General features: G+C 43.6%; 1 protein-coding gene across 1 annotated transcript in view; it reads right to left on the reverse strand.

Annotated features, from left to right (window-relative positions):
- The window catches only part of Nr5a2 (nuclear receptor subfamily 5 group A member 2), a 103870-nt gene that overhangs the window by 30338 nt on the left and 50676 nt on the right, over positions 1–22856 (reverse strand). The window contains exons 5-6 of the mRNA XM_052201061.1: positions 13903–14022; positions 6785–6932 (exon numbers count right to left, since the gene is read on the reverse strand). Coding sequence (XP_052057021.1) covers positions 6785–6932; positions 13903–14022 — 268 coding nt within the window. The remainder of the gene's footprint in view (positions 1–6784; positions 6933–13902; positions 14023–22856) is intronic.

Below are 22856 nucleotides of genomic sequence, written 5' to 3' on the forward strand. Positions count from 1 at the left end.
CTGCTGTGTCTGATTGAGATGGGAGATTATTAGTTAATAACTAATAGATTAAGGTGACATGTACATCCTCAGCAGTGACACACACACACACACACACACACACACACACACACTCCTGTCTAGGAAGGCTGCAAGGGATTCTTTGACTCCTGCACAAAATCCCTGACTGGCTTGGGCTCAAGAGAAAGCGACTGACGTGGTGATTCACTAGCTACAGAAAGCAGGGTCTCATGGTGCCCTTCAGTGGGTCCTGCTATGAAGGATACATAATGCATTGAGACAAAGGGAAAGTGAGCCAAGCACAGGGTCTTTATCAAAGTGGAAGCATCAGCGGCTGAAACTCAAACAAGGAACAAACCCATGCGCATCCGCAACTGAAGACAGTATACTGGAAACTAACCAAAGGCTAAATCATACACGCCATTCAGACAGTCAACACGTGTGATTGTGTTTACTGATACAAAGTCAACAGTATGCTGCACCAGCACTGAAGTCAGAAGCCATAGATTCAGTCACCTCATTCTTTTCCCCCAAAGCTCCATCTATCTGAACCTGAGACATGTGCTTGCCTATGTGCATGGATAACTAAAACAAGGGCTTTACTTGCGGGGGGTGGGGGGGGGGTGGGGGGGGATGGGTGGGGGGGGATGGGTGGGTGGGGTGAAGTGAGCCCTGGCTGTCCTGGAATTCACTACGTAGACCAGGCAGGCCTTGAACTCAGTGATCCCCCTGCTTCTGCCTCCCAAGACCTGAGATTAAAGGCGTGCTCCACCATGCTGGGGCAACTTGTTTTCCTATGTGTCTTACTGAAACTCAGGATTTCATGACTGCTGGGTAAGTCATGTACCAGAGCGCTTCACTCCCAACACTTTTATTTTACTATTATGGCTGTTGCTGTTATTGCTATTTGAGATACAGTCTTGGGTATCCCAAAGCTGTTCTGGAACTATGTAGTTGAGGATGGCACTGGGAGATGTTGGCTTCAGGTCTGGATCCCAGGATGTAAAGAAGGTGTTAAATTAGCTAGATACACCTTTAATCCCAGTACCTGGGAAGCAGAGGCAGGCAGATCTCTTAGTTCGAGACCAGCCTGGTCTATACAGCATGTTCCAGAATAGCCAGAGCTACATATAGCAAGACCAACCCCCCCCCCAAAAAAAAAAAAACTAAGCTGAATGTGGTGGCGCATGCCTTTAATCCCAGAAGAGGCAGGTGGATCTCTGTGAGTTTGAGAACAGCTGAGTTTACAAAGTGTGTCCAGGACAGCCACGACTGTGGTTACATAGAGACCCTGCCTCAAACAAAACAAAACAAAAACAAAAGAACAAACCAAATCAACAAAAACAAACCAACCAACAAAACAAAACCCACAAAACTAAAACAAAGCAAAACCATGAAATGACGGACACACACGGAGATGTTTGCTGTTAACGTCACTGAAGGTGAGTGTGACTGCCTCTTCTGTGGCTGCGTGTAGTTGTCTTCTAGTGCCCTAATGCTGATACATTCCACATAGAGTTTTCTTCTTAAAGGAAAAGGACTCTCTTCAGTCTCCATTTTCCTTAGAATAACTCTGTTCATAATGTAAATATGCCCTTATTTCTAAAATAAAACACACCACAGGGTCAACCTTCTAGGCTATCTTTCTCCAGATCTTAAGCTTGTGTTTTTTAAATTATTACTTTAAACCATTATCTCATATCCTATTACATTTTTTTTCAAATACAGAGATTGGGAGGAAAGGCAATAAATATTTATTAAAAACCCATATCTGTCAGGTAGAATGCAAGAAGCAAAATATATACCATATATGACTTTAAAACCTACAGACTGGGTAGATAAAAAGTCCAGCTTCACCATACAGCCGCCTTTGTCTGCTCTAGACGGGGGCAGTATACAGGAGCCACAGCAGACAGGGTAAAAATGCTTTCTGCTCGGCCTTACAATGCCGCTTTACGATTTTAAAGAACCTTCAGCAACACAAGGTTTGTTTTTTTACTAAGTCATACCAATAATATCATTTACTCTCTGATCTTGCAGAGATTGTCTGGATCCAATGAGGATGCCTTCGGGATAAAGGGGTGGTGTTCAGAAGGAGCGGACCTGACCTGGGACTAAAGCAAACCATTCGACAGTGAACAAGGTTCTCCCCCGACCTTCTGCACCTCTAGTGATGAGGCTCCAGAGAGGACGCTGGCACCAGACAGGAGAAGGCAATGAATGCACGGTAGGTTCTCTGCACGAACCATCTGTGCTGTTCTCGGTGTCAACCAAAGTCATCTCGCCTAGGGTTGTTGCCCCCATCAGAATGTCTCAAGGTTGTTGGGATGACGTGAAGAGCTAGGATATTCTCCGTGTGTTTTATGTTAGCACCAGGGAAGAACTGTGAGAGTGTTCCCTGACCTGGCCTGAAAATTATCACTCATTCATTTATTTGGAACACAATTATGGATATGTTTTTTAGTCACCAATATTCTAATAAATCTTTGCACCTCAGTGAACTTACAAATAACATCTCTATTTAATAAACTTGGTGAACGGAAACTGATATAAGAAATAGTCATCGTATCATGGAAGAATGTTTGAAATGCACCCTTCACATTTTTTGTTGTTGTTGTTTTGTTTTTTGTTTTTTTTCAACACAGGGTTTCTCTGTGTAGCCCTGGCTGTCCTGGAACTCACTCTGTAGACCAGGCTGGCCTTGAACTCAGAAATCTGCCTGCTTCTGCCTCTTAAGTGCTGGGATTAAAGGCAGTATGTGCCAACTCTACCAGGCAAAATGCACCCTTCAGATAAACTAACTTCCAATTCTCATTAAAATGACTTTGCCAAAGGCTTTAAGTTTAAAACAAAGCATGTTTTATTTTTTTCAGTAAACATTTTGTAGGTCCTTACTATGTACACAGCTATGTAAATTAAGTGTGTTTGTGTGTGTGTGTATGATTAATTTTAATCTCAATGGAGGCTTCAGTTACAGAACTGAATTCCATAGCACAGAAGCAACTGAGAAGGAGGCCCATCCCTTTTGCAGGCTACTTAAAGAGACTTGACTTGACAGTTAGCCACTGCTTAGATTTGGCTATTTCCCCTCTAGGAGAATGACTATAATGAATGTAAATAAATGTTACCAAGATCTCCAGAACTAGTGTAACTAGTGTGTGATCAGAAAAGTGGTGGTTTACAACAAACCGGGGGCACTCACCGGGAGAGGTGACACAAAGTCACAGCAGCATCCAGCCACATGGTCTTCATGCTGAGAAAATCTCAGCTGGAACAATTGATTTAGGGTCTCACTGCACCGGGCACTCAACCTACATTAACATTCCTCAAATATGCTCTGTGGAAGTCTTATTCATCTACACCGTGTTCAAAATGATGGTGGATATCAGCACCTACACATTTCTTCCTCTGTGAAATTTACTTTGACCCTGATTGTTCCTCACAGTAACTCCTTGTAAGGAAAAAAAAAGTAAGCATAATAAACTGGCACATAAATGTTAATAAAACACGTAGCCACCTCAGGACATCTCTTTTCTGTGAGAATCAGTGGGCCATTGGCAATACAAGGTAAGCAGCCACTAACTTACACTCCCATCCTAGCTCAGCAGAATGTCAGGAACACATTATGACTAGCTGAGACTGATCCTTAGGGTCTCTTTTAGATCACAAAGATGTTGAAAGACTTGAGGGTTTTCAGTTTTGCTTCTTTTCTTGACCAGATAGACCTATCTATTCATAGATTCGATTAGTAGTTCTGAAATCTTTTAGTCAAGTGTTTTATTTTAGTTGGGTCCTTTTGTGAGTAGCTAGTTGCGGGGAGGGGTGAGGGGTGGCTGTCTCTGGAACCTGCTTCTACTAAACTTGTCAACTATTTATACGGCCTTTCCTAACTAAGCACCAAAAAACAAACAAACAAACAAACAAAGAAAACAAAACAAAAACCTTGAGGTCTTTATAGGTGTCTGCTTTCTCACAGTCATAGCGTGATTTCTGTCCTCTCCTTCAGATGCCCGTATCGTACAAAAATAGCTTCTTTCCATGTTGCCAAGGCAAAGTCACATGAGCATAATCTGGCCAGCCTGCTTTCACACCTACAGTTCTTCTGCGATCCCCAGGTGCCTACAGAGTGAGTCAGGGCACATCCTTCTCTTACACTACCCCCAGTGCTACCTTGGAGTTGTTAGATGGTCCAAGGCTAGACTCTTGTCTGCCTTCGACCTGCTTCCTGCTTCACTCCTTCCTGTCCCTCCAACTCACCCTGCCCTACCTTTCCTTCAAACTTCTGCACTGGCTGCTCTTTTGGCTCAAACTGCTTGATGTGCACACGGCCATGCTGCATCTTCTCTCAGAATCTGAGGGAAGGGCAACACCACCTCTCATGTGAGAACGAGGCCACAACTACCTCTTCAACAGTCTCTGGCCTTCATCTACTCTGCTACAGCATCCATTTGACAGGATGACAGAAGGGCAACACTGGGCAGAGTTGAGATCTGAATCTGTCTGGTTCAAGTGTGGAAGGCTCAAAGTTTCTGAGGGTTTGAGAAAGGAGCACCTGGTTAGGCAACAGCCTGGGGTTCCAGAGCGGCCCTGTACAACTTCCTTCTCAGGCACAGTGGAACAGTTATTTGGGATCTAAAGTATACTAGCTACTTTAGTATACAATAGGGTTGAAAAAATTGATTATCCATTGTTTCCTTGGAGAAAATTAATGAAGAAAGTTTTCCGCTCATAAATTGGAAACCACCTGAATTTTACTGCTAATTACATTTTTACTACTTCTGTAAAAATGAACTTTTGACCTGCACTTATTTTACCTGTGATGAGAAGACCTTATTTCTGTTTCCTGCTCAACCAGTAAGTAGACAAGTTTTCAACAGGTAACTTAGGCTGGCTCTTCCCCAGATCTTGCTTCCCCAGAAGCCACACACAGAACAAGGAAGTGATGGCAGTTCTGATAAATACAGTCCCTCAGACGATCATTTGAAAGGTTCAAAGGTCGAAGGTGTTTAAGATACACCTGGCTCCTCCAGATTGGCAGAGAATATAATACTTTGGAGAACAGGGAAGGCAAGATAAAAGTAATGGAAATCAGGGATAGAGTGGCTGAATGGTTAAGGACACTTGTTTCTCTTTCAGAGGACCAAGGTTCAATTCCCAGCTCCCACATGGCAATTCACAACCATCTGTAACTTTAATTCCAGGCAATTGGATGTCCTCCTCTGACCTCCCTGGGCATGCATGTGGTATATACATATACATACATGTTGGCATAATACTCACACACATAAGATAAAATACATAAACCTACAAAATCATTTAAGTCATATCATGTCTTACATGTATACCTTCACATGTAGTTTCTCTCTACTCATTTAAAATAGCCACTGGGGTAAGAGTTTAGTGTCCCCTCAGGAAGAGGCTCCCCTCAGGAAGAGGTGGTAAGTTAATCACATGCATGCACCCATATTTCCCACACTGAGTTAAATGAAAACACCAAGATCTTGCTATAAGGCAGAAAATTCTGTGGGGGTCACAGCAAGCCTTACAATTGGGAATCCACACTCTGTCCTTGCATCATGGATACAGGCTTCCTTGAAAGGAACTTTCCTGTTTGTTGTGGTTAATACAGAAAGCACGCAGGGCCCACTCCTCACACTGGAAAATTTCGAACATTCCATCTATGAAACAGATGTCTTTTTACACTCACACTAATATTTCTTTCTATCCACCACACTTTCCAAAACACAAAAAGCGTCACTTCCCTTTCAACACTGACTTCATGAGAAAAAGACTGAGTCTCCTCTTAAAACATGAAGCCATCCCTCTATTAACAACAGTCGTGTGGTGCTATCAAGAGGAATTCTGGACCAACAGTGCCTAATTTGGAAAGCAGACACATCTGTTTCACTCTACATATTGTTTTCTTATTTTATTTCTTTGGATATGAATGCACAACCATCTTATAACTGAAGACTAAAGAAAAAACATATGCTGGTAAGTCTGGTTTCTTCCATTATTTTTGTTCAAGGGAAGTTGCTTGCCTCCCTCAGCCCTTCTTCCAATGAGGAATGAACAGACTTGGCAAAAAGTTTATTTAAGTTGGCTTTGTTAAGCCAACAAAATACAGAAATCAACTAAGGGACAGGCAGAAAAATCTGTTCCTTTGAAGTCAATAAAAATCCATCTCCCTAATCCTTTTTTTATTCCAAGCAGAGGTGATTTTTCTCAACTGGCTCGCTGAGAGCCTTGATTTAGCTAATCTATCTTGCTCAGGTATCTTCCTCCTCTGAACCCGGGCTAAACGAGCATCTTTCCCCTTACAGCCACCACTGTTTAAATGTGCAGAGTGGCCCCTCTCATTACAAACATCCTCCAGCTAATCTTAACAGAGTTTTAAAACACAAAAACTACTGGCCCCGTTTATAAACACAGAAGCCAGACCACAGAAAAAAGACTCGTCCAAATATGAACAGCAGAAAGATGGCTCCACCTTTCTGACAGTGACTCTCCTGACATCGCCACCGTGGCTTCTGTCCTTGCCTCCTGTCCCTTGTTTCCTTGCCCACTGGGGAGAAAAGAACAGCACAACTCCTGTTCTACACCCCAACCCATGTGCTAAAGGGCTAAGATCCGAGAAAGAACACTGGGAAAGCATGCTCGGTTCTGAGGACCCTGGAAGGAAACCCGTTATCTTTGTAACACCAAGACACTCACTCTTGCTCAATGTTGGGTATTTGAAAATAATGTTTGTGGAACAGATTAAGAGAAAAATAACTTCATTTACCTGAGCTGAACAGGACCAGGAACTTCAGACACACAAACTCTCGATGATCAAACTGGAGGGAACGGAGTCCGACCACGAGTTCCTGTGCGAGGTTCAGGAGGTTGTTGAATGTGGCTTCGGTGTTTGAGATGATGGTGGAGTAGTCCACCTGCAACACAGAAGAATCATGGCTGTGACAACCAACAGGACCAGCACTACGAAGATCCCTGGGACTTGCTAGGAATTGTGGGTAGAATCAGGTTGTAGGATAGATCTTAAACACAGGCCACTGGCCAGTCTGACAGAGTCAGTCCCACAGTTGAGGTTTTGTTTCTTACAGGTGGCTCAAGTTGACAACAGCTTACCAGTCCAGTTAGGGAGAGCTTTGCTCCTGAAAGCAGTTTGAGATACCTCCTGTGAAGGCATTGCCAATGATGCTGATAAAAATCCCAATCATGGTAACGACTTTCAGAGCAACTGGTTTGTTGCCTTTATACTGCAATTACCCATACCTGCTTTACAGCGGTAAAAATATGCAAGGTAATCATTTAAATTCTGAAGTTGAGACAAAAATATGCTACCCACAAGAAATGAACCACATAATAATTCTACAATAACATAAACCAACATATGAGGAAATAATGGTTATGATACATCCTAACTGGCATGGTGAGACATCTTGATATACTTGGATCAAGACTGCTTGTTGCAGATGTTTAAAATATTGCAGTGTGGTGATTAAGGGCTCTTTTTTAGAAATAAGAGTAGCACTATGTAGCCCAACTTGGCTCAAACTCATCATCCCTCCCACTTTAACCTCCCTGGTGTCGACATGCTAGATTCCGAAACTATTTAGTAACATTTCCCCTTCCTCAGAGGCTGACATGAGGCTGTTAGCTTGAGATGATTACATTAGATTCTATCCAATTGATTACCACTTCCTCCCTCCCCCTTGACACGTGTCCTAATTTTTATGCAGAATAATTTCTTGGTCTGGAAAACAAGCCCCAAAAGTCTTACTTCTATTTTCATTTTGTAAAATGCAATGAGAGACAACCATCATCATTATTCATGAGGACATAAGACTGTTCAGTTTATAATAACAAGTTAAGATGTTAGGGTGGCCGTCCACGGCAGTGCTGGCTCAGCCCTGAGTTCACAGCCTGGGAAGCGCCACTCAGTAGCTGGCACTCCTGGCTTTGTTTTTCTGGCGAATTCTCAGGCAACCAGATGCTCTTTTAGGTGCATTTAATTTTTGCATGAGCAGCAAATTTGTCTGGGAGGCAAGTCCTCATCTGCCACTCACCCAGAGCAGACTGTATTAAATTTTTATATTTATTGACATTTCATTACCATAATTGACTGCACTTGTTTCGCTAGGAGAAGGCACAGGGCTGCCTCCTACGCATGAGAACTAGTCCCCTGAGTAGAATCTGCAATTAAAAACAGGGCGGAATGGATCTTTTTTTTCTCCCTTATATTGTGTAAATATGATGAGTTGAGTTTTCAGCTTTAACTAGAGAATACTGGGTGCAGTAAAACCGTTTTCAAGGGTGGGAAAATTATGAATCAGTGGGAGGAGATCCCCCCCAAAGGTGTCAATCAACTTACAGAGTGTCAACTACCCAGGAAAAAGCCACCACTGATGTGCAGCCCACTAAAGGGCTTCAAGCCTGGTGCCCTCCCACTGTTCTGTCTCCACCCCTGGGCGGGCACTATCCCTGGGATGGAAGAGTCAAGCATTCTACGAGCTCCTTCAGAGATTCTCTTTCAAGACCATGGGGAAGGCTCAGTCTGCAGTCAGCTTGAACCCTGGGGCAAGGCATCATCAAGGGGATGATGCAGAGCAGGTAGGGGCACCTCAGCCAGCCTCTTTGTCACTATTCTTAAAGGGGGCGGTCCCTATGTCGAGGAAGTTCTCACTTCAAAGGTTAACTGTGATAGCACAGACACTCATGATTCCACCACTGGACCCTAGGAAATGGGTTATTTGGCTGATAGGTTATGGCCCATCATGGAGGGAAGCCAGGGTAAGAACAGGAGCGGAGACCATGGAGCCACTGCAAAGCCACAACTGGCTCACTCAGCTTGACAATACAACAGAGGACCACCTAGTTAGGGGTGGCACCACCCACGGTGGGCGAGGCTCTTCCACATCAACCAGTAATCAAGAAAATGCCCCACAGACTCAGCCACAGGCCAATCTGATGGAAGCAATTTCTCAATTGGCCTTTCTTAGAGGTGGGTCTAGTTTGCGTCAAACTAGCCTGTACCAACTAGGGTGGCAGAGACAGCAGGATTGTCACAAGCTTGGGATCACAGCCTGGACACTACAGTGAGTTCTAGACCAACCAAGCAAACTCAGTGCGACTGCAACAAACAAAAATAACCATCTGTACCTTTGCTACTGGAGTAACACAGATTGAACATAGTAAATATAAAACTCTGACAGATAATCAAGTCTGGTGGTTCAAACCCTTAAAGCTCAGCCATCATTTGACGCCTGGGGTAGAAAAAACAGTAGTAGTTCAAGGGCAGCTGTGGATAAAGAGAAAAGTTGTACTGTCTGGGCTACATGAGACCCTGTGTCAAAAAACAGAACCAAACCAAACTAAAATCTTGAGACCTGAAATGACCTCAGACTAAAACTTTCTGTGTGCCAACAGGACACTGCAAGGGAGAAGTTCTGTGTACATGGGCTCAATGAAAAGTACTAGACAAAATTCCCTCTGGGAGGTGTGTGTGTGACTTAAATTAATGCATAGTCAGAATTGGCTCGACCTCTTAGCAATCTCACTCTATGTATTTAACTCTGACACCCCTAATCTGAAACATTTTAATCCCAAGCATTTTCAGAGAAGGGGTACTTAACATTTGAGGGAAATTCTACAGGGAAAATGGGCTCAGTGGGTGAATGAGAGCAGGTTGGCCCAGTGAGGTGACAACCTTGAGGACTAACAGATGACATGGGTTAAATACTGACCCTTACAAAGACAGTCGGGAAAGTCAAGATGCCATCTCCACCCTGAGTGTGCTCATCTTTAAATAAGGCACATAAGCTAGAAACAGTCCCTCTCCTATCTGTGGCTATGAAGACACAGTCATAGTGAGAACTATGATTCAAGATTGCTGTCAACTGAATATACACCGCAGATACTACGTAACACATACAAGTACACTGTAGGGAAATTTTACTATTAAGATGAGGTTACTTAGATGTGTGTGAACTTTCAACAGGTCATTGAGAGTAACTTTAAGTAGCCAAGGTTCATTCTCAAAACGTAACACCCTACGCTGAAGGAACTGCTTGCCAGGATTATCTATTCAGTGAGACACCTGTAGTAAGATAGACCAAGGAACCAACTGGCATCCCAACACCGTAACAGCCACATTTACTTACATTCTAACTCGGAAGCTCAAACATGCTTATTAGACGACAGGGGGCTCTGGCAACATTTCTTCCAAGGATAATTTATCAAATTGCACAGTTGTGAGGGAGGACGGATGACTCACTTCTGATAAATCACAGACCTGCAACTTCCTTACATTTTATTGCAAACATAATTATATTTTCATTGTTGGGTGCAGAGTTTATACTCATTTCAGAAGCAGCTGGCCTTGTCTTTTATGTACTTAGTAAAATTAATTGATTGCTCTCGTACAAGTAATCTCTATGCCATTAAATTCAAGGGGGATACTGAAGAGACCGTGTGAGCCAGTGTCCTCTTTGGATAAATTTCATTCATCATGAAGATACAGAGATAATTCAAGCTAAATTGCTTTCAGTTCTAATGTCCAAAATTTTGATGACTTGGAGAGTGTAAGACTCTTGTCATTTAATACAGTGCACAATTATTAAAAGGTAATAAGTTGACAGTACATGGTTCCCATAGGATAATGTTTCCGTGGTTGTTAATTAGGTACAATACACAAATACTAGAATCTGCCCTCGTGTCAAGTACTCTATTGTTTTTTGATACACACACAGGTATATATGCATGTGCGTATGTATAGTTTTAAAAATACTAGATAAAAAAGAATCAGCTGCCATATATATAAGATACTGATTAAATACATTGCTTTGACACTACTGAATATTAATGATAACCAGTCTTCACTTTTTGCTTCAGAGTTATTTAATCTATATTTATTGTATCAGTGCTGGATGAAAACTAACAAATAGCTGGGCATGGTGGTGCATACTCAATAGGCAGAGGCAGGGAGATCTCCAGATGTTGGACTCAGGGCAGCTGGGGCTTCCCCAGAGCAACGAACCACATGCTTCAAGGTAATAGGAAATTACTGTCTAGGGTTCTCTTTGTGTTGAGATGATGGCTTTGGTATGTGTGTTAGTTAGGGTTTCTGTTACTTTGATAAAACGTGTTCTGATCACACTTCCTCTTTTGGAAGATCCTGCAGTGTGCCAGACTGTGCTCTGGGGCTTGCCAGAAGCACTGCTTACTGCGAAGCACATCAAGGGACATTGGCTGCCATTATAGACCAGATAGAGGAGGGGCCTCCCGAACCGCTGTTCACCTCAGGACGGGGTCTAATAATTCCCCTCTCACTTTGCTGATTACTTTCCATTTATTACTCTACCAGAAATACCTTTTACCAGCAGTGAAAGCATCTTCCTCACCTGACGGTGAGTGCCAACCACAGAGCACTAGGGAGAGTTCTGCATGCTTTATTGGCAGGCTGTGGCTTAACTCTTCCCCAGGACATCAGCATGACCTTGCTACACTGTAGCATGGAAGCAGACTTCCATCTGGGTGTGAAAGTTCACACGGTAGACATTCTGTGGGACATAGGTCACTATGTCTCTGTGTCAACCTTGTTTAGAAGACTTACTCTTTAGTCCAGTGCCACACACCTATTTGCTGTTGTTACTATTGCAATTTTCTCATGTGGGTACCACAATGGTCCCCACCACACAGGCATAGAAACTGGTGCTTCAAAGATAGGATGACTTTCTCAAGAGGATGTAGCTAGTAAATTCTAAAATGGGTACACAGTCTGTTCTGACATACAGATACACATATACACACATGTACATAGTAGGATATATTCATAAACACAGGTATACACACATACATACTTCTCTGTCTGTGTGTCTCTGTCTCTCTCTGTGTCTGTGTATCCACCCCTCAAGCCAACCCCTAATTTTCTCCTGCTGTCAGGAAGCTCCTGACCTTCACAAGTCTCCCTGTGTGGCTCAGTGCTAGCCTTCTCTGTGGTCACAGGAGCCTGGGGGTGTGCTTTTCTCCTATAGTTACTACAAATGAGAAAGCTTGCTCACAAGAGCTGTGACCATGCTGTTCACACGGAGAAGCCGGAGCATCTGTACTGCAGGAAAGATGTGGGGAAGGACGAGGGAGCTCCCGCCCTCCATTTTCATGCATTGTCCAGATCGGCAGTGATTGACAGAGATTAACAGTTTGCGCTGTTTTGGTTTTAAAAATCAGACAGGCAGGGGGTGTGCTTTCTCTGCTTTAGAGCAGTCACTACTTTACTCTAAAGCATTACTCAAGGCAAAATAAACTAGGTTAAGAAATATGTCTAAAGAACTGGGATGAGACACACAGTCCCATTTCTTTTAAGCAGATGAGTTGATTCCTGAGCGGTGTCTTTTACTTCTAATGGAGCCTCAAGCTGGGCAAGGGTAGGGATGGTCAAACACAAACCCTGTGACCAGTCTGAAAAATGGACAGGTTCCCTCCTAAGACTCGGTTACAGAATGCAAACGCCAAAATTTGGAAGCACATGAGGCCAGACAGACTTTCTTATCTAGAAAATTCTCCCCAGAGCTGCAGAGATAATGATGGACTCGGTCGAATTGATCCAGTCGGCAAAAGCTTGAAATGGTGCTTGCCTTTATTTGATTGGGAAGTGTGATTTATTAATAATACAGCGAATGGTGTGGAGACAGCCTCTCCTTTTCAAATATGCACTGCTGTGGTTTCACAGCACATAAACGTTTATGGCTGGATGTTAAAGATCACAACACCCCTGTGCCAGAGTCACCCTGGCTGAACGGTGTAGTAGTGCCCTGCATAGCTATGACCAAATGGACTGACTAAAGAACTCACAGTATACCCTGAGTTTATATTACCAAACTATTCATTATTTGTTGGAAAGAGAAGACAAGACCAGAAGAATTTATACAACCCTAAGAAGTAGGAATTAATGCCACTGTATAGCATAGGTCCTCCCTTTGGCAAGGTCACTCTGCTTTCCCATGGGTCACTCAAATGTCACCTCAGTAAGGCCACACACTGTATCCTCCCCAGGCCTCGTCCTCATACTGTGCTCATGCCTCTGCTTGCTGGCCCGTATATGTTTAATTTCCCTTTGCTCCAATATACCGCAGGTTTTTGAATTTGTTTATTAGTCAACCTCCTGCTATAACATTAAGTTCCAAAAGGACAGGAAACTTTCTGGTTTTACTCCCTAATATATACCAGTGCCTCTGGATAGCAACCAGCACATAGCAGGGTAACCAATAGGTTCAACAGTTACAGATTCACAAACAAGCCCAACTTTATAACCATTTCTCTTTGTAGATAACTGACCAGCTCTTGGAAATTGGAACGCTGATTCCTTCTCATGAGCTTGTCTGTCTTCCAGCTATTCCACTGAGAACATCCCAAAATAGCAAGGATGTTGGGGCCACCTGGGTAGTAGCTCAACAGTGGTAAGTACATGTTTAACGTACGAGATCCTAAGTTTTTGTCTTTAGCACAATCATCACCATCATCCCCAGCAGCAAAACTGTTAAGGACTCTCCAGTTTATAAAAGAAATTAAAGTGGCTAGGGAAGATACAAACAGGGTGTGCTCATGCAGAAGCTGAAGGGGGGGAAAAAATCCCAACCCACCAGTCCCAATTGCTGAGTTTCATTTAGATGCAGATCTCACCCTTGGACACGACGACTCCTCCTCATTCTGCAGACCGGCAGCAGAAAGCTGTCTGCTTTTCAGTGTTATCATCAGAGCAGGAACTGAGGACGCGAGTCACCATTTCTCCCTTTCTCCTAGGTCACAAGAGTGCTTCTGACCTAGTAAAAATTCCCGCCACTCTGAACAAGCTTACTAATGAGGTTTTTGTTTTGTTTGTTTGGGTTCGGTTGGGATACTCACATGTTCTCCAGTAACCAGGAAGATCGTCCCTTCCCTCCCATGAGCCACTTGCCGGTAAATGTGATCGAGGATCAAGAGCTCACTCCAGCAGTTCTGAAGCAGCTTCATTTGGTCATCAACCTGTACATGAAAAATAAAGAGTATGTTGTTCGAGATATCATTTTGGTTTTTGCATAATTTTCCACACAAGATGACCAATAAGCAAAGAGGTCTGCTTCAAGGAGCACTCAGGCACAGGTAATCAGGAAATACATCGCTGCTCCTGGAAAATGCTGTTTTTATTTAGACAAACACTTCAGAATATAAGCTACGTATTTATAATCAGTGAGCTGCTAGGAAAGGACACTAGATTAGATTGTTGTAGCTAGCAGTACAAGAGCTACGAGAGGTTAGCTGTTGGAGGCACAGATGCCTAAATAGCCCTTAACATAACATGCTGGAAGGATCCCAAATAGCCCACGCTCACACACAAAAAGTTCAATACACAGCTCAGCAAGCTGCCAAACAGAGGGAACACTAACAGGGCAGCCCGAGGGATTACTGGAGGTAGAGGCACTGGCCTTATCGATCATGAGTGCTAACGATAATTCTTAATGATGCAGGTCTCATGCGAGGAAGGCTGCTCTCGACTGTGACTCCAGTACTTGGAACATGGGGACTGGTCTTGACTACATAGCACATATGAGGCCAGTCATGTCTACAGGAGACCCCATCTCAAAATAAAACAAATAAATGCCCTGTACTAAGCAGGTTTGTGATTTAAAGAATTCTCCGTGAAATCTTCTAAATGCCATTTTCCTTGCAATCAAGAGTAGTCAAGATTATGGTGATGACAACAAAAGGGCGGGGTCACAGTGAGCGCCTCTCACCCTCAGGAGGACTGTCCTATTCAATGACAAAGGCCTATTTATCTCATACACTATCTACACATCTATAATATAGATGTAGAGACAATCAATCTGCCCTTACATGGTTTTCTTACCAAAACCATGGTGTACCCAAATGCTAGACCCACCTGCCAGTTATGTGCAGAAGCTCTACTGGCTGGCAGATGTCAGGGAATGTTTAAGGATTGTCTTAGTCAGAGTTTCCATTAACTCGTATCATTAGACTCATTGGTTGGTTTGGTTTTTTGGCCAAAGTAAAGTCTTACTCTGCAGCACAGCTATCTCCTAAAGTGCTAGGCTGAAAAAACCTTGTGGGTGCTCCCTTGATGGTTTACAAAGTGATTCCATGAGACTCTAGACAGTTGACACAGACAGGAGCTGGTGGCCAACTCCAATGTCTATAAGGCTGGAACACAGTGAACACGGCCAAAGTACTGGACATGGGTAAGAACATGGAGGCAGTCCATGGCTTCTGTACTTCGAGTCTGTATGACACTGGCCCAATAGCTATCAGCCTTACTTTTGCAGCTAAAATATGTGAATTGTTTTATTATATGCAAAAAGACATCATTGATGAAGTCTTTTCTAAATGGGGCATGGTGATGCTATAAATTCTAGCACTCTGAACACTAAGTTAGGGGAATTTAGTTTTAGGCTGTGGTGTGTGAATGGGAGATGTAAAGCAATGAAGAAACAAAGGAACAACGATAGGCAGACATAACAATAGGCAGACATATTCAGGGAAGAGTGGATTGGGGATGGAGCTCAGAGAAGGACATGCAGAACAAGTAGAAGCCTTCAACACCCCACTCCCACCTCACTCCCCAACTTCCAAATCCAGGCTACATAGACTGATGCTATCACTGGAACTGGGTGACAAGAAAAATGTACACTGCTAAAAATTCTAGAATTAGGATTTGAATGTCCCACATATCACTACGCCACTACAGACCCTAGGACAATAAATTCTTTACTATTGAGCAGGTCCAAGAGGCTATTTTTGAGCCAATTATTTGGTGTGTCTAAGTGTGTGACTCTGGGATAAAAGAATTAGCTAAGGCTAGACCAATCCCTGTCTTTGTGGAAATCACTTGCTTGTCCCAGCACCCAGTGGGTTACTTGACAGTGGGCATTCTCGAGTTTCCTGAGTATCAGGTGGCATTGTGAGGAGCTGCGCAGGGTGGGGATGGGTGGAGGCAGGAACTAGGTACTTTATCCTCTGCCTCAGGCTGCCTGCAGGTAGGAAGCAGCATCCGGATGACCCAGCAACAGGCATGTCATTGCACCTAGAGCAGACTCTACAGTTTTCTCTCTTAGATGCTAGGAGTGATTTCAGAGCAAAGTACAGGCTGCTCCCCCAGGTTTTATTACACCCTCACAAGATATCAGCGTCTTATTTTACATTTATCAGTCTACAATGGTAATTTGACTCTTTAATTTTTTTTTTAAACATGATATAAAACTTTGGTTATTTATTGAGCACACTTTTCAGGGAAGCCAAAACAACAACAACAACAACAGCAACAACAACAACAACAACAAAAACCCTGTACTTTGAGACCGTGTTTCCAACAATGACTACACAGGAGGACATTGTACAGACCTTCCAGGAGGCAAGGCTGGGCAGACCTCCTAAGTCCATTGTGGGTGGAAAATGAGGATTTTAGCTTAAGAACCTATTTATACTGCGTGAGAGCATGCCTTTAAGGCTGGGACTTGGGAGGCAGATCCGTGCGTTCAAAAGCAGCCTGGTCTCCATAGTAACTTCTAGGTAAGACAGAACTGCAGCTAGGTCCTGCACTCTCCCCCAAAGAAGACTGAAGGTCGGGGGAGGTGGCCTAACGGTTCAGAGCATGGACTGTTCTTCCGGGACTCCCAGACACTAAGTCAGGTGGCCCAAATGCCTGAAACTTAAACCTGGAAGCATCTGACTCCTCTGGACACCTATACTCATGTGCACATGCTGACCCAAGAAATGTCTATGTCTAATAAAAAAACGAAAACAGATAAATCTTTTAAATTAGCAGAGAATGAGTACAGGGGCTTGTCCTGGCCATTTTGGGTGTTCCTTTTGTTTTATATTCTGTGTCTGTTCTGTCACTTCTTCTTTGAGACCAACTAAGAGTCTCCTAGAACCCGCCTAATGCTTTTTAAGGGCCAAATGCCTGAATCACTTCCATGGTGGTTGTGGGCTGTTCCCGTGTATCTTGGGTAGCCAGCCCCACAGGCTAAGCTAGTGTCTCCTTCAGCCCTTGTAAAATAAATGATAATTTTTTCATACAGTGAAAGCAACAGCCACTATGGGGTCCCTAGTCACACGTGCCCTCCAGGTCTGCACTTGAAGCTGGCCCTTGGTAAGGACTTCTGGACTGATTATAATTTCAAAAGCCCTCCTGAGCAAGTGAGCCTTCTATCTCTAGATAAAAAGTGCAGGCAATTTGTTACACACACACACACACACACACACACACACACACCATTATGTAACAAATATATAAAAGTATATATTTGACACACCCACCCATATATATACATATTTATGTGTGTGTATAAGTATATACATATATGTATGTATGTGAGTATATGTGCTGTACATACATATGTATGTATATGTGCTGTCATTAATATTGTAATGTTTAGTGTGGCATTTGGGGAGTCTAAGAAGAGGACCAATCAGCTATCAGTCCAATTAGAGAGCAAAGCACCTCACTAGTGGTGAGTAACAGCACCCCCACAAGCCTAGGTTATCTGCTGTAATAAGAGGAAGGGCTTATCTCAGAAACTAGTTGCTTATCAGAGAAACTATTTATATTGATGTTTTAGACATGCGTGGAAAGGGGCACAAGCCTCGTATTGTTAGGAAGCGCTGCTTCCCACACCCCAGCCTGTTAATCATTAGAAGCGTGTGCACTTTCCTGCTGAGAGGGGACCTGATAAGCAAGAAACACCGAGATCTTTCTCGTCTCCAGTGAGGCTCAGAGCCTCACTGCTCCTCTTTCCCTCTGAACAGCTGAGATTGGCGCGGTTGTTATGCTACCCCACTTCCTCTAGAGTTCATTTTAAATGGTCATATCCTTTCCCTGAGTTTTCCCACATCCTCTCCAACCAAGTTCATGTACCTTCCCCTTCTACCTCCTTTCTTTCAAAAGACCAAACCAAACCAAAACTCCCAAACTCCCCACCACACCAAAAAACCAAGATACCACAACATAACAACCACAACAGACTCTATTTTGTCTTGGCCAGACACTAAACATGGAACCTGCCCTGGAATGCTGAGTCAATCCATCAGGGAGAATGGAATTGCCCTTTCCAAGTGTTTATGGGTTAAAAACAGCATCTTGTTTGTGGGACTTGGTATCCCCCTTCCTTTTCTCCGCTGCGGAGACTTTTATAAGCCCTTGTCAAACTGTATAATAAATCCCTCTCCCCATTATTCACTGCTGCTGTGGCTGAGCTTTTAAAAATGATCCTTCCAGGAAGACATTCTACTGAAATGGACAGGTAGGTGGGGAAGAGCAGGCATGATCCTCTTGTTTTGGAATATCAACTTTATGTGCAGGACTGATATTAAAATGGGGCATTTGCTGTGAAGGACAGAAAACTCACACTCTAGCGACAGGACCTGACCAGGACCCATATGGCCGAAGGCCAAGTCTGCAGGTCCCCCAGGACTACAGAAGGAGGGGAACCTACCTTGTAGAATCTTTTATTCATTCATTTATTAATGGTACGGCTCTCTTTTTGTAGCACTGGCTGCCCTAGAATGTGCTGTGTAGGCCAGGCTAGCCTTAAACTCAAGAGACCTGCCATTTGTGGACCATGAGAGAAAACACATACCACCACCCCCAGCCCTTGTCAAACTGTATAATAAATCCCTCTCCCCATTATTCACTGCTGCTAAAAGTAACTCCTGAATCCAATATAGTTTAAAAGTGAAAGAAAAGAAAAAAATAGAAAAAACCTGGCTGATGAAATGGCCCAGCAGGTTGTGGCAGTTTCTGCCAAGGTTGATGACCTGGGGTTCAATACCAGTTGTCCTCTGACCTTTACCCACAAACCATTCCCTCCAAAATAAATGAATAAATGCACGCACACACCCATACACGTACACACATGCACACGTGCGCGCGCGCGCGTGCGCACACGCACACACACACACACACACACACACACACACATACCCTATTTAATCATTCTTCAGTGTCACCAAAAACCCACCCACCATTTTTTTCCCTTAGCAAGAAGAGCAAAGAAACAAATCTCTGAAGGTTGATCACGATTTCTTTTTCAAACAATGACATTTATATTCGTCTATTCAAAAGCAATGAGAAAAATCAAAACCTGCCTCAGGCAAGACAGACACCCAGCTGCCTTAATCCTTTAGTGTTTTATAAAGAACACAGACGATTATCTGAAACCTGTACAATAAACTGCTACAAAGTCCAAGAAAAAAAATGATTTCGCATTAACAATGATTAAACAGCACTGAAAACAAAACTGAACCGGAGAAGGAACAACCAGGAAAGCTCTCTAGTCGGTGGATGCACGCTGGTGGTGGATTTATAATCCTTTAATAATCCTTCCCTGCTCCCAGGTGACTGGAGAAGTCCAGCATGCTTCCGATGGTATGCTGCTGTTCACAATACAAGGGCCTAGCTGGTAACACTGTATGGGGACCCAAGGCATCTTGGCCCTTTCTATACTTCTATACTTCTCCAATGGAGCAACATAGGATCTCCGTCAATCCTCCATGGAGATGAACTCTCCCAGAGCTATCTTCTTTCTAATCCGCAGAAGCTACATGGGGAGGAGTAGGAGACTGTCTTCTACTACCTTTCCACTTAGGTCAAGACCAAGAATCCTCTGAAACCTAGGATCAAGACACCAGGTTTGTCTCTCCCTCTTGCTGAAATCCATCACACAGGGTAGATTTTAGAATCATCTGGTTTGTGCATATTGTTTGTCTGGATATGACATTTTTCCAAATTCCCACAGGCTGATCTCCCAGCCAGGATGTCCACAGTGGCCGGCAGCTAAGGAGAGTTGCCTCTGATCATAGCAATCTGCTCTGGGCCTGTTGCTATGCCAGCCTGTGTGTGCCTTCAGTAATGCTAACAAGGCTTTCATGTAAACCTCCTCCCTATCCCAGGTCTCATAGCTCTCCCAGGAGCATGACCCATTTGTTGCTGGCAACTTCCTGTGAGCACACTAGGCTAAAGCAACAAACAGGAAACAAGCTGTCAGATTCTGTGACAAGATTTCATTCCAACAGCTTTCTGTACCCTAACAGAAGGGCTTTATGGACCACATTAACACATAAAAAGTTTCAGGCATGCAATACAAACAGTATTCCTGATCTTTTCCATTGGCTGGTTGATTGACCCAGGGCCTCCTAAATGTACTGGGCTTTTCTTGAACTTGCTTTGGCTACTGGATATTAGAAGCCCTGCCTCAGTCTCCCAGGAAGCTGGGATTAGACTGGTGTCCTAAGACTCATCTATGTTTATACATTAAAAAAAAAAAAAAGCAAATAAAGCTTTACGTCCACAAACTCAATCCACACAGCACTTGGGGAGGCAGACTGAACATGATCCCCGTTTTGCTAATGGGGAAACTTAAGGCACTCGTGTTATATAACATTAACAGGGTTCTGGTAAATTAATGAGCCAGGATTTGAAAAGCTCGTGACTTAGGGACCAGGAATATTAATATACTATCGTCTCTCCCAAGAATATTCACAGGCTCCCTAAGAAGCCATTCAAAAGCTGCCGCCTTCCGAAGTCCTCGCCGACCTGCTGCATTCGATGCTGATAAAGCCTACAGTCTTCGCTTGCAACCGAGTCACCTATTTATGTGGATTTCACTTTTTGTCAAATTCTTAAACAGGGGATGGCAAACATGATGGCCTCTTGACTTGAAAGTGAAAATATTGACAATAACCTGTTATAAGGACAGGTCAAAAAGCAAAACTCCCCCATCTGTAGCCATGCCATAACCTGAAGTTAGGGAGGAGAGGGGTTGTCAGAGGTTACCTCACCCTCTCCAGTAGGCCTCTCCAGTGGAGCTGGGGTGGAGGAGGGAACCAGCACCCACATAATGTCTAAGGCATGGTCAGTGGACAGAAAGCTCAAGAACGTGGGACACCATCCCACAGCCCTAGACCTCAGGCTCGCTAAGGAAGCACTGTAGACATTCACAGTCAGCACGCTCACCTCAGCCTCCAGGAAGGAAGGAAGGTGCACGAGTCTGGAGCTTCTCTTGCTGAGCTTCTATCAGAAACGGGTAACTTTTTTTGGACTCATGCTTCCAAAGTTAAGTGTCATTATGCAGACATCTAGGGGTGCTTAACGTCTTCCTTCCAAGGGCTGTTAACACTATTCTCAGAGAAGCTGCCTTCCCACCAGGAAGCCAGTGTGACATACTAAGAGATACCTCTGAGTTTAAAGGAGTATGTCAAAATATTACATATTGCTATTGAGGAGATGCCTATAATCTCAGCACTCCTGAGGCTCAGCCTCGCCTTCAGTCTGGGCTACACTGAGAGAGCCTTGTCATGAGTGCTGAAGAGTTTATCTTAGTAGTTAGTTAAGAGCATTGGCTGCTCTTTCAGAAGGCCTTAGTCAGTTCCCAGCACCCACATGGTGGCTCACAAGTGTCTGTAACTGTTCATGGGAAACAGGCTGTCAAGTTTACAGACTCTCTTCCTTTATTATTACATACACATGTATATGCATGTGTAAGCCTGAGAGCATGTGCACGCGCGCGCACACACACACGTAGACAGACACACATATATACCCTACACCAAGCTTCTAATCCATTTTATGGTGTGTGTGTGTGTGTGTGTGTGTGTGTGTGTGTATACACAGTCTCGGAACTGACCATTATGCACTAGATAACCAATAAGGGAGCTCACCCATCCCTGGGAGAGTTTAATTCTCCCTCTCCAAGCAAAGCTACTAGTTGCTTCTAGATCTTTGTCAAGGTGTGTGGAATCCTGAAAAAAAACCCACTTTCATGTTATCATGTCCATTTATATTGGCACTTTTCCAAAACCACACTAGGTATAATACAGGGATCAACAGATCAGATGGAACACAGTCCCAATGGTTACATCTGTATCATCTCCTGAATTTATAGCTCACAACAATGAAAATACTATGTAAAACAATGTAATTTCTGTTGGCTTACACCCAGGGTCAAGAAAGGATCTTTGAATCTGATGACATCTACAATCTATAATGAAGTTATGTCTCTAGGTCTCCCTTCCAGCTACTGTCTTACCAGTAAGCATGCCCCCAGGCAGAGAATTGTGGGAGTGTCATGAGTCCACCATTTAGCATCTTAGATTAGGATGTGAATGGAAGAAGGGACAGGCTGTCTCATTCTCTGTGACAGAGAAAACTACAATTGAGGTCCTTGAGGTGACAAGGAGGAAGAGACAAGGTGGGCTCTACAGAGCATGCTCTGTGCCCTCTAAGGCCACTTAATAATTGGCCTTTCCAGAATGCATTGCAAAGTCATTTTATAAAAACCATATAGAGACAAACATGTCCTTCGCCCTCCCCTTTCAGCTGGCTGCTTCAAGCGGGCATTGAGCCAAAGGACTTAAAAAAAAACAAAAAACAAAAATCAAAACAAAAAAAAACAAAACAAAAAAAACCCCACACAAAAGCAAAAACAAACACCCAGTGGCCTAAATATCTCTCACCAAAAACACAGCTAAAATTAGGAGCGAGTGAAGCTACAGTCCCGAGGGTCTGTTCAGTGATGGGAATTCTCTGGGCACAAAGATTCCTAGGAGCATTTTCCTTGAGTTCCCTAGGGACAGGCAACAGGACTTGTTCCTTGACATGATTCAAATTCCTCTTTCAGGTCACCGTGCCAAGTGCAGGTTCTGTGTCTTCAGCGACACCCAGAAATGGGTTCGCAGAAGAGGCTGGCACCTGTCCAAGAGCTCCAGGGTCAGCAGCTAGATCTCAAGGTGCACAAAGGTTATTTCTAGGTAGGCCAAAACAATTTTTGCTTTGTGATCGGGAAATATTTATCCCGAAGCACTATACA

The sequence above is a fragment of the Apodemus sylvaticus genome, chromosome 12 (assembly GCF_947179515.1).
Source record: "Apodemus sylvaticus chromosome 12, mApoSyl1.1, whole genome shotgun sequence".
Taxonomy (NCBI): Eukaryota; Metazoa; Chordata; class Mammalia; order Rodentia; family Muridae; genus Apodemus; species Apodemus sylvaticus.